The following is a 17,822-nucleotide window of genomic DNA, read 5'->3' on the forward strand; positions in this document are numbered from 1 at the left end:
AATTTTTCTCTCCAAATATTACATTGGGATACAAAACAAAACCATACGGCACAACGTACGGCACAAGCTATCAGCGGTCTTCTCTTTTGTGCGGACCTTTGTGAGAACAGTATAACATCGAACTGGACCTAAATTTAAGCGATTATTTCTTCACTTCAGAAGCCTAAAACCTTCATTTCTCCCTCAGCTTCCAGACATGGAGAGTTTATATTCTGATTTTGGAAAAAAATTCAGCTCTGCAGCGATGTTAAATGGGTGATTCACCGCGAAATGTGGCCAATTCCGACATTTGTTTTGATACCACGAATCACGATGGATGCCGCCTACTTTTCGAAGGCAATACCTAGCTATTTGTTGAAGTTATCATGGATTTCACCAATTTGGTTATTAGAAAAATGCTGAAGTGAGCCATGAAGCCGGGCTGCAAAGCGGGTAAGCTGTATTTATGACGAAATCTGCTCCAGTGGTTCGATTTTGGTGTAGGCGAAAAAATCGCGAATGCTCGTACATGTGCTGATTCAAACGGTCATAACTTTTGAAAAATCGAAAACGTACAGGGGTTTTTGCATATTTTTACCTCTAAAGGTCTAAAATTAACGGCTGTGTAGGATAGAATCGTCAACCAGGTCCCAAATCCCAAAACTTAACGTCTAAATCAAGGTTATTTACGGCCATCGGCCGATGGCGATTTCTAGTGGTCAGAATATGCTAAAATTCGCCTTTTCAAATATATTGAGAGGGCAAATTCTAACTTTCTTGGCAAACTAGAAAGGTTTTTAAGCAATCTGATATAAATTCTGTGGCTTAACTATGCGAATCAAATATTTTACAATGTTACAAAATATGCCTATTTTTCAATTTTCGAGACGTTGCGACGGTCCCTACGGACTGGAAAATAATTATGGCCCCTAATGCAGTCAGAAAATTATTTCGAATCAAACCAAATCTAATTTAGTTCTTTCCTAGGTAAAGTCTTTCTGTTGACAGAGTTTCAGGAAAAATTATTTTTGACGCAAAATTGACCGGGTGGAAATAAGAGAGACAGCCTCTTAAAAGCTAATGTTAACATGCATCTGACAAACAGCGGCAAGTCACCCAAAATTTACTACTACTACTTTCATATTTTGTAGCGCAATATGTCCTAATAATTGTGGTGCAGTTTTTTGTGAAAATATATTTTAGTTCTCGAGAAATGATTTTTTTTCGTTCGACCGCTCAAATATGCAAATTTTCACCGTGAACATTACCCGAGTTGTGTGACCTCATGTAACGAATTTACCTGACCTCCGGTATTTCTGTCAGCATAATCCTTTGTTTTATCATCTAAACTTAATCTCCTGTCATTATTGAAGCTGGCAAAGAAATATTTATTTTTTGGTGAATATTTTTGTCCAACATACTTTTTCTATGACGAAAAGTAGCATCAAAACAAAGACAGTTTTAACAATGACTGATATGACAGAACCTACTGAGCTTCTAGGTTCTAAAAGACAAAAGGATGGTTATAAAGTTACTGTAAAAATTTCATTGTGTATTTGTGTTGTGCTATCGTGAGACGAACTCAAAGTCCGGCAAAATTTACTTGCGAGCGACTATGAAATATACATGGCGTGCCTACTTGTCGCCACCGTTTACCGGCATAAATCACTACAATTTGTAAAAAAAATCTAACATAACACTCTTATTTATGATTTTGTAAGACCAATAGGCTGGTTCGGTCATTATATTACGCTTGGGTATTACTTTTTGCCAAGAGCCCAGGTTCTACGTTGTGTTTTCCCTTACTCCATTTATATCATAACCTAGTCACGCAATAATTGATACCAACACAAATGAATATTTACCCTGTAGGAAGATTTTTGTTTATGTTGAATTGACAATATTACAATATGTTATTTTTGTGGTCACTGATCGTTGTTTCAGTAGCAGTTAAAAGCGGGTTGTTGCTTCAACACTATTGAATTTATAGCGTTCTGGCAGGAAAGCAAAGTGTGATGCTCTGGGAATAAAAACTCTTAGGGGCCTTTTACATGATATCGGAATGAGTTGTGTTCAAGAACGAGTTCATCCCGGTTGCCACATGATACCACAGTAAACTTATTCGAAACGATTCATTTCTGAATGAGTTTATTGAGGTTTTCATTCCAGAACGAAACACTCGTTCTGGACGACCTTTCGTACCTGTATAAAGTAAACGCGGTACGACACTCATATCTGTAAGCGTAGAAAAAGGACGTAAATACTTGTTTTTTACAAGCTAAATTATCTTGCATGTAAATGCGGTATGAAATTCATTTCGTTCCGGAACGAAACCCGTTTTGGATTTATGTAAAAGGTACCTTAGGGACGGACCATCAGATTTTGCGGAGGGGGGGGGGGGGGTCTTTTTGCCAATTGCACGATGTTTTTTCTTTCATTAAGGCTGTGCTCGATTTTTTCGGGGGTTATTGCCCAACACCCCAACACCCCAACACCCCAACACCCCCACCAATCAAAAATCTAATGGTCCGTCCCTAAGATGCTATCAGGTCCTACAACTTTTTATGTGACGAAAGAATTTGGATATATATGTATTACTCGCGTTGTTGTTGTTTTTTGTATATATTACCAAGCGAATTTCAAGTGATAATTTGAGAAAGTAACAAGCAACAACAAAAGAATTCCTATCAAAGCAAGGTACCATTTTCAGTCGTACCCGGTCGAACACCTTGAAAAGAAAGGATGACACGCAAGCAGTTTACTGCAAATTTGACATGAAAATAATTCTAATGCCTCTTTGACAAGAAAAAAAGGCTTGAACAGTAGACATCGCAAGATCTTTGGCTATGATACAAAAGAATACTTACTGCACTAAAAGTGCACACATCGAGTTCTGGATGCACTTGAATAGTCTGCTTAACAAATGCAGACGTACAGTTGTTTTAATCCCTACCAAATTATGTTAAGACGAACAAAACAAAAAAAGGTACAGCCGTCCTGCCTTGAAGCAGGACAGATTTTGTGAAGTATCGATCGGAAATGGGTGAGGATGCTTGTCGTACCTTTCAGGGGTCAAAATCAATGATCTAGCAACTTTAACGGTATTAAAACTTAAGTGGACTACCAGAGACCTAACTGGTACCTTTTAGGGTCTTCTTCGCTCAATAAAATACCTGAAATAAGCATTACTAGGAGGATTTTAAAGATCTGAATTGAACCTCTGGAGCACATCGATAAAGGAGTTTTTATTTTTGGGATTTTTCAATTTTTTGTGTTTAAATTGGTACTTTTTTGGGGTAAACATCAGTTGTTGCCGCTCCCACACGGATATAAGACTCAGGTACCTTTTATTATTTTATAGTGGTCGTTTTCGAAATTCCCGGCCCGCATCCCAGCCCTATTATGTATAGGGGTTCCTTGGGGGTGCTGATACGTGCAGCACACTTCAAATTTAGCAAGAAAAATTTTGATGTGATTTTCAGTGAGAGAAAAAAGTTTTTTCAGCGTCTTTTAGCTAGTGCGGAAGGGCCCTTTACAGCTGTGTGCTTAATTACGCGTCCCGCCAGACGCTAGACGGCGGGAAGCCCACAAAGTGCTCAGACATTGGTATAGAAAACTCTGCCTCTGTCTCTATTTTTGGTAGCCTATTGACCAATTCCCAATCGAGACCTTAGTCTGACGGGGCGCGTAATTTTGCACAAGGTGGTAAGTAGCCAGGCTATATGAATTTTCCAGATGTCTTGCGTACTATCTGTGGTACACGCTTGCCCATTCCCTAATAGGCATTTGGAATCGACTTAACCCTACCTTTACCATGGCCGTACACTTCTTAAGGCACTCTACATCTATTAATGGAACCACGACTCCACCCAACACCGCTACCGAGATTTGATCTATAAGTGGGGCAAATTGTAAAATCATCGATATCTTTTGGCCTCTCGAAGATGCCGGCGCGCGACAAAATAAGATCAACTTCAGTTTCTGGATCTCCACAAGTGACTTGAAATGTCTCTTTTACAACTACGCAAGGGAACGACCTGAGATATGCAACGTCGTTCTTCTCGATAACTATACACAAACGTCCCACCAGCGAGCGATTTAAATGAACAGCAAATATTCTTGTTAGGATGTAAGATGAGACGCTTATACAACAGATCAATTAGCTAAATCAGTATGTATCTTGTCAATCGAATTGACTTTTGTGAACATTCTTTGACTTCCGCCGGCAAAGGAATCATTGATGGATCTGTACATTTTAGTTTTCAGAATACAGTAATTCTTGGACGGTTTTTATAGATATGCAAAGAGGAAATTAAAAAAACCCACCTCTTGGTAATTCGGAGGTTGACTCATCTTTGAATTTACATGTGTCACGCTTGTCATGCAACTGATATAATAATGTAGAGAATATTAATAAACTGCAAATTAAATCTGGCTAAAATGTGGTAGAGCATAACTTGATCATCGAAACAGCTAATACAATCATAAATAAACAAGGTAAGAGTGTTACGTTAGATTTTTTTAACAAATTGTAGCGACTTACGCCGGTAAACGGTGGCGACAAGCAGGCACGCCATGTATATTTCATAGTCGCTAGCAAGTAAATTTTGCCAGACTTTGAGTTCGTCTCACGATAGCACAACCCAAATACACAAGGAAATTTTTACAGTAACTTCATAACCATCCTTTTGTCTTTTAAAACCTAGAAGCTCAGTAGATTCTGTCATATCAGTCATTGTTAAAACTGTCTTTGTTTTGATGCTACTTTACGACATAGAAAAAGTATGTCGGACAAAAATATTCACCAAAAAATAAATATTTCTTTGCCAGCTTCAATAATGTCAGGAGATTAAGTTTAGATGATAAAACAAAGGATTGTGTTGACAGAAATACCAGTGGTCAAGTAAATTCGTTACATGAGGTCTCACAAATCGAGTAATATTCACGGTGAAAATTTGCATATTTGAGCGGTCGAACGAAAAAAATCATTTCTCGAAATGAAAAAAACTAGACCACAATTATGAGGACATATTGGGCTACAAAATATGAAAGTAGGAGAGAAAACGAATTTTGGGCGACTTGCCACAATATTTCAAATTTGTTCAATAGATGCTGACATCCTCTCTTAAAACAAGTTTTCAGTGACGTTAAACGTTAGTAGCGGAATCACTTTCCTGCCGTAATTGAATGTGGAGAACAGGTAGCAATTACGAACGTAGCGAAATTGAAATGTAGCAAATCTGGCTGTTCCTCAATATCCCTCTTGTACAAGAGCCTCGAAAACGGAGGCTAAATTTCCTTTAATAACTCCAACTAATTAATAAAATTCAAAGTGTCAGAACATAGCTGATCGACATGTTCCGATCTTTAATCGGGTTGAATACGAACGCGGTAACATTCATGAAAATAAAAGTGTATATAGTAGAATAGAAACGTTTTAAGCCAAATTTCTCAGACTAGGCGTTCTTATCAAAAACCCACTTTACAAAAAAATTTGCAAATGAAAGAAAATGACTTTCGATTGTGCAAGAATGGTAAAAACATGATTCCTAGTTTACTATTAACAGAATAATAGAAGTACAATACCAGTCCCGGTAACTCGTACCTTCACTAACTCAAACTATTTTCGGTTCCCTTAGGAGTTCGAGTCAGCGGGGTTCTAACGTAAAGACAGAAATTAAGGAAAGTCAAGTATGAAGAACATGAATTACTCTAAAAGCCATCATTATCTTTTATTCAAAAAAACTGCAGCATAAACTTACACTAAAAATTTAGTATCTAAATCGAAACAGGATCTTTTTATTCATTAACTGACCTCGTAACCTAAAAATTGTCCAATTCTCGACATAACAGAAAATTTAGAAACATAACAGAAACTACGAGTAAAATTATCGTCTTTTTTCAAATTCAGCTATCATTGTTTCCTGTATTGACTGAATTTTTCTCAAAACGCTTTTGTCTCTTAAAATTATTTAGATTTTGAGAACATTCACGTCGCATTTGGACATTTGAACCTACTTCAGAGCCTAGCTCAAGGTCTACCTCCATTTCCTGACTTATCTGGTAGTAACAGGTACCTGTTGATCTTACAACCTGGTAACTGACCTTTTAAAATTATTGACGAAAATTTATGGAAAAATTTCTCGCAATAATAGAAGCTTCCTCTGATCACCTCTAACGTAGTCTAAGCTGCAGTGTTGGGATGTACTTTTTACTTGGATCAATCAATTTAAACTGATTTGCGGTTTACGATACTTTTGAAGAACCTTTCTGAATTAAAAAGGAATGTTCTCTTATGGCAAAATAAGAGGAAGGAAAAGCTGTACATCAATCGCCCAAATGGGTGCACTTACAAGAAGACCCAAAAGATTCCTTGTCTAATAACTGTTTCACACTCCCCCTCCTTTAAATGATTATTTCTCAGCGTATTCGTTAGTGCTCGTATCGAAAAGGATTAAAATCAAAGTAACAAAAACAACTAGTCTCTTCCAATCGTTCGAAGGTTTATTGTTATTTGCCCGACTAGGATTTCGAAGAATAGGTATCATTAATTCATGAAAATACATGATATTGCTTCAGAAAAATTTCAAGTGGGCCATTATGGTGTAACACGTTAGCCTAACCCTACCTGACTTTCCCCGTTCCTGAGTCCAAATTAAATCAACGCAATTGCTGCTAAATCAGAAATATCTGAAACTTCGAAATAGATTAAGAATTCTATTGATCCATAGCCTGTTGTCGGAACAATATGTTATTCATTTTTCTAATTCAAATAGGTGATTGCCTTAATGAGTTCTTCAAGGAGGTGGAAAATTTGACTCACCTTTTAAAAGCTAATGTCAAAGTCATGCATTAAGAATCAACATATCGAACAACAGAATTACTGAACGTCCGTCACAAACTTTTACGATATATTGAACTCTCGCTTAGAGCTAAAGCACGACTCTTCAGTTTTCCGTTATTGCTCAGTGTGATCACCACCCACCACCTCTTGGTAAGTAACCATAGGACGCATAACTCCGCCAATTATGAAACCTACTTGTCATTTTTTATTTTTAAATCAAAGTCGGATAGCTTGTTTTGCACTGGAACTACCTCACTTCCCCTTTCCTTTTTAATGAGAAATTCTGCCACATTTCAAATAAGGTGCAACACGAAGAAAGTATGTTTCTGAAATTGGAATTTACAAACTTTTCTTTGTGTGCTAGATTTTAAGAAATAACTCCTCTACCCTCAGTTTTTATGTCATTCTGATCGTGGTAATTACAAACGGTACTATGTTGGTGGAACTAAAAACTCCTGGGCAAATTGCGCATTTTCTTAAATAAATCTATACCAGCACCTCATTTCATAACTGTATTAAAAAGAAAGTACAAAGTGAGAGTTTCTACGAAATCAGTCATATTACGATTTGAATTAACTTGAGACTTGAAAGGAATTCCAAAACGAGGAGAGTTTTACAATTGCTCACTCACCGGTAAGGTGCAGTAGGTGCGACAAAATGAGCTTCCGAAGCTCCACTTTAAGGTTGTTCGCATGTTGACTTTCATTAATCAGTTTTTATGTTTCCACTCATTTACAAATTTATTAGTAAACTGATTTAATGACACCCTCAACATTCCTACTAAGGAAAAAATTAATCATTTCAACTCAGAAAATTTACCATAAAGGAAAAGAAATAATTATAGTATCTCATTTGTCCCAAACCAAACAGACCGGACAAGTATGTTGGCAAACCATCGACAACGGCAACTTCAAAAACCCCCTTAGAGGACCTCTATCATTAAAAAAAAGGAAACGCGGCTCTGTTATCTTTCCTTTCACGTGCAGTTCCATTTTTTCCTTTCAATAATTTCAAGTATTAAAGAATTCAGTTCTTTCTCTCAGTGCCACGTGTCCAAGCAAGGAAAATCTTAGTTCAAAAACTCTGAAAAGCGGAAGGGAAAAAGGATGAAAGTTAACGTTTATTTTGCTCCAAATCCCATCATTGTCACGTAGAAGGCTAACTTCTTTCAAGAGATAGAAACCTGAATTTATGATCTCCTGCACATTTTCAGTCAAAATCAGTAACTTAGTATGCGGTGTAAATTTGTCATTAACAATGTAACATGCTAACCTGACCAGATTTATATTGACCCATGTTTGCTTAGCCGGGTTCATCTTAAAACATATGCTGATTGCAAATATGAAAGGCGACACATGAAGACTATTTTTCTTGCCAACGTCGTGTTACTATGATAACAATTATCGGAACTCTTTTCCATTCCGGTCAACGAATTCCCATTTGAATGCCTTTAAACTGATGTTACAACTTGATACTTGTTTGATGTAAATTTCAAAGTATTAGTAAGGTGCAGATAGGTGGAATCTGGTGAGAGAACGTTTTACGCTTAGGGGAACGCACCGGGGACTTTGTCCCTTAAGTTCTTCTTTAATCCCTGTTCTCTACCTCAGGTCTGCATAATAGATTCAATAGATTCAAGCTCTTTTCTTTAATCACAATGTGGCAGACTCTGAATTTCATCACTTCTAACTAACTCTACCTCTCATTCTTACGAAGTACTGACTTGCGAACCAACTGACCGTATCAGAATCCAGACTGACCTGCTTTCACGAGAATTTCACGAATGAACAACAAATTAGTTGACGTTTCTGATCAAAGAAACAGTCTTTGACTACGAAAGCCAAAAAGAAAGAACTTAAGTAGTGTAGGTCTTAGGCAAGAACAGAAGACCGACTAAGCCCTTCCACTATTGAATGATAGCCAAGTTAGTCAACATAGGGGATGTCATCGTAATAGCTAAAGCCCAATTCATTATAAGTTAAGACTTCGAATTCAAAACTTATCTAGACACAAATGAATCACTGAATCATACTGCCCCATAATTCACTGACTTCACAATAGTTATGAAGTAATCGACTGTCTAAGCAATTACTGAACAGTTCTTAATTCATGTCAGTCCATTTAGATCCTGCATAAGACGACCGGACCAAGAAAAATGAAGACAACAACCGTTTGGTGTTTAGTAATTGCTATCTCAGTATTAGCCGTTACCGAGTCCTCGAAAAGACACTCCACCGGTAGATACAAACAATCTATAAGTCTCTTAATTGATTAAATGCGTGAGTTTATGGTATCTGTTCGTTGTGCCAGGTCTGTCGTGGGAGTTGTACCAGCATTCGTTTCTCGCGTCTTCTATCTAATTTAGTTGTTCATTTAGTTGCTTCTGCAAAGAAAAAGACAAGTCCGGACTTGTTTTTTGGTTGGATAAATTGACTTTTTGTGGCCTGATTGTTGAAAGATTCGTCATTAAAGGACTGTGTTCTGGTCGTGGTTACGTTCTTCACTTGACTGCGTGACAGTCGTAGAAGTTGATTATGCGTTACATTTTAAACGAAAAATATTGTCGAATTTGTTGTCGTAATTTATACTCTATGTTTGGTTGTTGCAAGATTCATCTCGTATGACCAAGTGGTCTTTAAAAGGAAGTTTCCAATCTTCTTTGACTTCTATCAGCTCACCAAGGAAATTAAACGTACACCAACTACCTCAAGACAAGCTACCAGCGCTCTGAGATTACTTTTTTCACAGCATTACCGGAACAAGCCGAGGAAAACGAGCTACCTTACCCAGCGATTTGAAACCAATCAACGCTTTTAAGTTAACCTCCGTACGTTCTTATATAAATGGAGTTGGAGTGTACTTAGGTTCTAAATCGGGTTCTTAATATTTGTTTACAAAGGAGAAATGTAGTGTATTAGGACAGCAGTAGTTAGTAAATATATCGGGAACTTAAAAGTGTGTGCGAGAGCGGGAAAGTGAGGGGTGATGTACTTCGTGTGCTCGGAAGCTTATGTTTTTAAGCCTTTGTGGCTTCACTACACTACAGGAAATCTCTATTCGTGGGCGTATGCCAACCTCATAGTACCCTCAATTTACATAGTTAGTTAGTCGGATATGTTGTTGATTGATGTATTGACAGTACAGTATTGTGGCGTTACAACACTGTCCGTTTTTAGGCTAGTTTTTTTTTTTAACTTTGTGTATCGCATATGATGTACTGTAATATATTTGAAAAAACCCTGTATTGAAATTTAAGCTTAGAATAGTTTTTATGTGAAGGGTGAAGGGTTGCTTAACTGGGAAATTCTAGCCAAACATGATCGGTTAAACTTATTTTAGTTAATGAAGATTTAGATATATGAAAATTCACATATTTGCACTGCGGTGGAAAGATGAAATTAGAAGATCCTCGCAGCTAAGAACACTACTGAAACTAGTAGTTGTAAGTAGGACCTGAAAAAAAATTTCAGGCCCGTACGGGATTTGAACCCATGACCTCTGCGATACCGGTGCAGCGCTCTACCAATTGAGCTAACAAGCCAACTGGGAGCTGGTCAATGAATTGGGTACAAATAAACATCCGAGTGAATGAAGATTTAGATATATGAAAATTCACATATTTGCACTGCGGTGGAAAGATGAAATTAGAAGATCCTCGCAGCTAAGAACACTACTGAAACTAGTAGTTGTAAGTAGGACCTGAAAAAAATTTCAGGCCCGTACGGGATTTGAACCCATGACCTCTGCGATACCGGTGCAGCGCTCTACCAATTGAGCTAACAAGCCAACTGGGAGCTGGTCAATGAATTGGGTACAAATAAACATCCGAGTGAATGAAGATTTAGATATATGAAAATTCACATATTTGCACTGCGGTGGAAAGATGAAATTAGAAGATCCTCGCAGCTAAGAACACTACACTACACTTCATTGACCAGCTCCCAGTTGGCTTGTTAGCTCAATTGGTAGAGCGCTGCACCGGTATCGCAGAGGTCATGGGTTCAAATCCCGTACGGGCCTGAAATTTTTTTCAGGTCCTACTTACAACTACTAGTTTCAGTAGTGTTCTTAGCTGCGAGGATCTTCTAATTTCATCTTTCCACCGCAGTGCAAATATGTGAATTTTCATATATCTAAATCTTCATTCACTCGGATGTTTATTTGTACCCAATTCATTGACCAGCTCCCAGTTGGCTTGTTAGCTCAATTGGTAGAGCGCTGCACCGGTATCGCAGAGGTCATGGGTTCAAATCCCGTACGGGCCTGAAATTTTTTTCAGGTCCTACTTACAACTACTAGTTTCAGTAGTGTTCTTAGCTGCGAGGATCTTCTAATTTCATCTTTCCACCGCAGTGCAAATATGTGAATTTTCATATATCTAAATCTTCATTCACTCGGATGTTTATTTGTACCCAATTCATTGACCAGCTCCCAGTTGGCTTGTTAGCTCAATTGGTAGAGCGCTGCACCGGTATCGCAGAGGTCATGGGTTCAAATCCCGTACGGGCCTGAAATTTTTTTCAGGTCCTACTTACAACTACTAGTTTCAGTAGTGTTCTTAGCTGCGAGGATCTTCTAATTTCATCTTTCCACCGCAGTGCAAATATGTGAATTTTCATATATCTAAATCTTCATTCACTCGGATGTTTATTTGTACCCAATTCATTGACCAGCTCCCAGTTGGCTTGTTAGCTCAATTGGTAGAGCGCTGCACCGGTATCGCAGAGGTCATGGGTTCAAATCCCGTACGGGCCTGAAATTTTTTTCAGGTCCTACTTACAACTACTAGTTTCAGTAGTGTTCTTAGCTGCGAGGATCTTCTAATTTCATCTTTCCACCGCAGTGCAAATATGTGAATTTTCATATATCTAAATCTTCATTCACTCGGATGTTTATTTGTACCCAATTCATTGACCAGCTCCCAGTTGGCTTGTTAGCTCAATTGGTAGAGCGCTGCACCGGTATCGCAGAGGTCATGGGTTCAAATCCCGTACGGGCCTGAAATTTTTTTTCAGGTCCTACTTACAACTACTAGTTTCAGTAGTGTTCTTAGCTGCGAGGATCTTCTAATTTCATCTTTCCACCGCAGTGCAAATATGTGAATTTTCATATATCTAAATCTTCATTCACTCGGATGTTTATTTGTACCCAATTCATTGACCAGCTCCCAGTTGGCTTGTTAGCTCAATTGGTAGAGCGCTGCACCGGTATCGCAGAGGTCATGGGTTCAAATCCCGTACGGGCCTGAAATTTTTTTCAGGTCCTACTTACAACTACTAGTTTCAGTAGTGTTCTTAGCTGCGAGGATCTTCTAATTTCATCTTTCCACCGCAGTGCAAATATGTGAATTTTCATATATCTAAATCTTCATTCACTCGGATGTTCATTTGTACCCAATTCATTGACCAGCTCCCAGTTGGCTTGTTAGCTCAATTGGTAGAGCGCTGCACCGGTATCGCAGAGGTCATGGGTTCAAATCCCGTACGGGCCTGAAATTTTTTTCAGGTCCTACTTACAACTACTAGTTTCAGTAGTGTTCTTAGCTGCGAGGATCTTCTAATTTCATCTTTCCACCGCAGTGCAAATATGTGAATTTTCATATATCTAAATCTTCATTCACTCGGATGTTTATTTGTACCCAATTCATTGACCAGCTCCCAGTTGGCTTGTTAGCTCAATTGGTAGAGCGCTGCACCGGTATCGCAGAGGTCATGGGTTCAAATCCCGTACGGGCCTGAAATTTTTTTCAGGTCCTACTTACAACTACTAGTTTCAGTAGTGTTCTTAGCTGCGAGGATCTTCTAATTTCATCTTTCCACCGCAGTGCAAATATGTGAATTTTCATATATCTAAATCTTCATTCACTCGGATGTTTATTTGTACCCAATTCATTGACCAGCTCCCAGTTGGCTTGTTAGCTCAATTGGTAGAGCGCTGCACCGGTATCGCAGAGGTCATGGGTTCAAATCCCGTACGGGCCTGAAATTTTTTTCAGGTCCTACTTACAACTACTAGTTTCAGTAGTGTTCTTAGCTGCGAGGATCTTCTAATTTCATCTTATTTTAGTTAAGTTTTTAAATCAATCCGATGAAACTACCTAATCCTTGCTTTGCAATTTTGTCACCGATTATGTGTGATTTTCCTTCAGAGGAATTGCGAAATGAAGGAAAAAGATTTCTCTGGGGCGGACCTACCGTTCCCCCTTTTTTCGTTGGAGACAAGCGTCCAGTTGGCCTTCCTGACATTAGTAGAGGGATGGAAATCCAGCAAGGAACGCCCCCCTCTTTTGTTTCTCTCTTCGATCCAGTCACAAACACTCCTTTTTATTCAGCCTACAAAGTTTTACCCGGGCAGGCAAAAAACATTGGCACAAAACCGAGGCCCAAAAATCCAAAATGGATGGATCCTCCAGGTACATATTGCTACTTCCTAATTTTTTTGCGCAAAGCAACGTCTGTTTTGCAAAGAATCTCTATGGTTTCAAGAGAAATGAAAGAGCAGTCAGGAGGCTTCATACTCCCGTAATTTAAGAAAAGAGATAAAAAAGCGACATGATTCTCTGGAATGTTCAAAGATCACTTTCAGTCTGTACCTAATAATTTTATCATCTTGGGAAGGACAAAATATTATCACTATCGTCATCGTATTCAGAAGAATATGATTTGATTATTTCAATGTAAGAAGTTATCTGTATTCATGGAAGAATGTGGCTTATGATTATAGGTGTTCCTGGTGTCGATAATGCTTATAAACAAGCCAACCTAGAGGCCAAACGCAGGTTCAGGAATGAACTTACCAGAGGCCATATGAATCCCTCAGGTATCAATTCCTTTAACGCAAATTTCATGAAGGCTACTTTCACCCTTACGAATGCTGTACCTCAGTTTGAAGCATCAAACAATGGACCTTGGAGGGTTTTTGAGGATATGATAAAAGATTATGCCAAAAAAACCTGTGGGAGCCAAACCCGGCAAGGAACCCTTTACCTACTGACAGGCAAGTCCGAAAATGGCCTCAAGTCCGTAACGAAGCCGCATGTTTCGACCACATTTACAGTGGGACAAAATACAGTAACACTTGAAACTCCCCAGGCTGTTTGGACGGCGGGATGCTGTGTGTGGAAGGAGCCCGGAAAGTTATTTGGAAAGTTATGGCAAACTGAAAAGGCCGAGTCCTTTGCAGTGATGAGCAACAATCATTACGACGGAAACCAGCTACACCAGACACAAATGAGTGTAAATGTCCTGGAGACGCACTTGAGGGCAACAACATCGACAACGAACGTGGATTTGTTCCCTGGAAATACAAATTGTGCTCGAAACAACAAAATACTATAATGATAAATCGTCGAGAAATAAATACTGGGCTCTAAGCATTCTAAAGAAACTGTTCTAGAACCATCTTAAAAACAAAACGAAAAGAAATTCGCTCCTTTCATTATAGACCGTACTAAAACATGTAAAACCCTAATTTAAGACGAAGCATAAATGGACGTTAGCATTTAAAATTTATCAAGTCAAAGCTTATTTACCATAGGCTTCGAGTTAGGCAATGAATACTTGTATTTATTACAGCAAGATATCTTAGTTGATCGGGCAATAAAATGAATGGGTCCTTTATTTGCGTGACTTTCTGCGTGGAAAAGCGAAACTGGCGAAATTCATCTCCATCTTCACTCCAATACAATTTAATCCAACCCAAATCCACTCTAATTCACCGTAAGAAATTCTAGCCAGCCCTTTCCGACCCTTTATAAGTTGATAACGTAAATTGACACAGTAACGAGTTTCAAAGACTATTCATGAGGTTATGAATGCTACTATTTCCTCTTATGCGACAACTATTTATTAATTTACTCGAGTTAATATGTATGAGTCAGAGACATGTCGCGAATTAAGGCATAATTGTCGATTTTCTTTCAAAATTATGAGGGATTTCCATAAGTTTAGATTACTATCACGCCTATTCGATGAAAAGAAAGCCATTTGTCCTGGAGGGCTCTTCAAAAGCAGGATATTTACAAGGTGTAAATTTAAATTCCCTCTCGTTGAGTTGAAAATAAGGACAAGGTATGCGAGACCAGTCATGCATTTGATAGCACGCACGGCTTTGAAACAGTGCAGCTGGGATTTGACTGCAACCACCGTAACTCTTTTTAGAAAGCGGTCATGCGATAGAACTTTCAAGTATTTCTGATGACCCAGGTGGCGAAGTGTTGCAAAGCTTGAAGATTACCAAGTAGGTGGTTGCTGTGATCGACCAAACGGACGAACATTGAAACAATTTATTGAATTCTTTGAGCTTAGTTGTTTTCATTAGGATCTTTCTATCAAACATATGCTTAATGCTACTGATTTGAGTTGGATTCGACATTGGGGCCAAAACAGTTTTAGGGATGAGATCTTAAAAAATAGGTTTGGATCAAATGTAACGCCAAAATCTTAAATTACTGTTACCGGTAGGAAGCATTTCTCGTGCAGCGACAGACGGATATCAGAGAGCTGAGAAAGCAGCCGAAGGTTATCGTGGAGCGTGACCTTCATCTTATTTGGTTTCAGCAGAACACGACCCACCCACACAAAGTATCAGTAACGAATTCACAGGAGAACAACATTAAAATCAGAGCTCACACTATTTACAAGAAAATGTAAACTTCAACGTCGTCAACATAAAGCTTTCAGAAAAACAGTGCCTGAAAGCTGATGATGTGTCGTTCACGTTGATACCGAATGGGGCAATTCCTTATTTATACTGAGGACAGAGTTATTTGTACTTAAAAGATTGTGATTGCCCTGCAATTTTTCTTTGTAAAGAGAGAAAGGTTATCTACGTATTTTCATTTCCTTGAAACTGACTTTTTATAACATGTATCAAACCTAATCTCACAAGATTAAAGAAAACCTTTCATGTAAATTCTGGTTTACGCCAGTTTCGCCACATGCCGAGTTCATTACGTTTAAGTTCGCTACAAGTTCGCTTCATCAGCTAACCAAGTTCGCTACCACACAAAAAATTACGAATTAAAAGGAAGACCATTCCAATACTTTATGTACTGACGGGCTGAGAATTCAAAATATACCACCACTTAAGCTTAGGCGCGAAATGTCCTCTAGATCAGAAACTATGCCAGTAGAGGTTCGTTCAGTTAACTCTTGCTCTTGCATTTGAAACTTTAGCGTAAACTTAAAAGAACAAACAGGATTTACATGAATATGAATTTGACCGATGAAAGTTTGAAACTCCTGGTATATAAGTACGAGCTTACATCCCAGCGAGTATTTGTGATTCATCTGTTGCCCTAAGATTTTCGATTACTTCGGTGTAGAAAAATGCATCTTGAACTGAGCTGGATTAATCCATTTTCATATTCCCTTACCACTTCATAAGAGAGTATTATCTTGATTTTACTCTAACGGTTGTCTCCCATTATCCTCAAGACTTCTGGTTTAACATTTTCCATGAACTCTCTCCATCCAAAACCTACTGCTCCGCAGCCTACCCTCTTGGAGCCTAGTCCTCTGGGGCTTGAATCCAAAAGATCTTCGACATCTTCAATTCGAAATTGCCTTGTAAAATCTCTTAACACACTTGCTGATTCATAAGCTACAAATTGTGTGCTCTTGACAGTGTTGATTGAAGCCTCGAGTAGATGGTATTGTGGGGTGGCGATAATAATCATTATTATTGTACTTATAAAATAAGGTATTTAGTGGCGTTAAACGTTAATAGCGGACTGACTATCCTGCCGTAGTTGAATGTGGAAAACAGGTAGCAATTACGAACGTAGCAAAATTGAAATGTATAACAAACTGGCTGTTACCTCAATTTCCCTCTTACACGAAAGCTTAGAAAACGAAGGCTAAATTTACTTTAATGACTCCAACTTTAAGGAAAATCATCCATCGATAAACTGCAAAGTGTCCTAACATAGCTGATTCACATGTTCCAATCTTAAATCGGGTTGAATACGAACGTGATAACATTTATGAAAACGCAATAGCTATATAATGAAGTATTTAGCCAAATTTCCTGGACTAGGCGTTCTTATCATAAAGCCACTTTAAGAAAAATTATTAAATGAACGAAAATCACTTTTGATTGTGCAAGAATGGTAAAAACAATATTACAGTAAACTACTCTCTAAGCACTTTACTGAACATTTCTTAATTCATCTCAGTTCATTTATATCCTGCATTCGACAACGGGACCAAGAAAAGTGAAGAGAACCGTTTGGTGTTTGGCAATTGCTCTCTCGGTGTTAGCTGTTACCGAGTCTTCGTTTTTCCTTGATGACAAGCGTCCCGTTGGCCTTCCAAACATTGTTCGAGGGAAAGAATATACCCTAGAAACGGTCCCTTCTTTTGTTTGTCTCTTTGATCCAATAACAAACACTCCTTTTTATTCAGCCTACAAAGTTTTACCCAGGCAGGCAGCGAACATTGGCACGTAGTCGAGGCCCCCTAAGGTAAAATGGAGGGATCCTAAAGGTACGTAAATAGCTATTTGACAACTATGTATTGCAAGACCGATTGAAGGAAGATCAATCAATAAAACAAATACAGAGGCTTGGAGTATACCCTACGTTAGTACAAAACACTTAACATCACTGAAGAAGTGGGGAAAGCTATCATAATACTACTTCGTAAAATTTTTCTGTAGCGTTTTTCTGTGGAAATACTAACTCCTTAAAAGCCTCTTGATTCGTATGTTCCTAACAACGACTATTTTTCAAAGAAGGCTACGTTTCAAGAGAAATTAAAGTGCAGTCAGAAGGCTTCATACCACCGCTATTTCAGAACAGAGACAAAAAAGCGATATGATTCCCTGGAATATTCATAGATCACTTTAAGTTGCAACTAGTAAATTAATCATCGTGGTAAACGACAAAATACTACCACTATCGGCGTCGTATTCATGAGAATATGATTTAAAAATTTAACGTGAGAAGTAATCAAGTAATCTGTATTCATCGACGAATGTGGTGTTTCTGGTCTCGACG

The 17,822-nt window shown here is 38.3% G+C and overlaps 1 protein-coding gene across 3 annotated transcripts; it reads left to right on the forward strand.

The window, feature by feature from the left end:
- Nucleotides 1-14,293, forward strand: LOC131796197 (uncharacterized). 3 transcript variants are annotated; one of them, XM_059113825.2, is made up of 4 exons: nt 1-432; nt 8,940-9,060; nt 12,972-13,235; nt 13,547-14,293. In XM_059113825.2, the coding sequence occupies exons 2-4, from the start codon at nt 8,979-8,981 to the stop codon at nt 14,158-14,160; spliced, it is 960 nt and encodes a 319-aa protein (XP_058969808.1). In that variant the 5' UTR covers nt 1-432; nt 8,940-8,978; the 3' UTR covers nt 14,161-14,293. The 3 variants fall into 3 exon arrangements, with proteins under 3 accessions (XP_058969808.1, XP_058969810.1, XP_058969802.1); XM_059113819.2 differs by lacking the exon at nt 1-432 and adding an exon at nt 6,877-6,973; XM_059113827.2 differs by lacking the exon at nt 8,940-9,060.
- Nucleotides 14,294-17,822: the final 3,529 nt, after the last annotated feature.

This window comes from Pocillopora verrucosa, chromosome 4, assembly GCF_036669915.1.
Source record: "Pocillopora verrucosa isolate sample1 chromosome 4, ASM3666991v2, whole genome shotgun sequence".
In the NCBI taxonomy this organism is placed as follows: Eukaryota; Metazoa; Cnidaria; class Anthozoa; order Scleractinia; family Pocilloporidae; genus Pocillopora; species Pocillopora verrucosa.

Coding starts and splice junctions, on each gene's coding strand:
- LOC131796197 (XM_059113825.2), top strand. CDS start 8,979: ATGAAGACAACAACCGTTTGGTGTTTAGTAATTGCTATCTCAGTATTA. Junction 9,061..12,971: donor CTCGAAAAGACACTCCACCG/GTAGATACAAAC, acceptor ATTTTCCTTCAG/AGGAATTGCGAAATGAAGGA. Junction 13,236..13,546: donor AAAATGGATGGATCCTCCAG/GTACATATTGCT, acceptor TTATGATTATAG/GTGTTCCTGGTGTCGATAAT.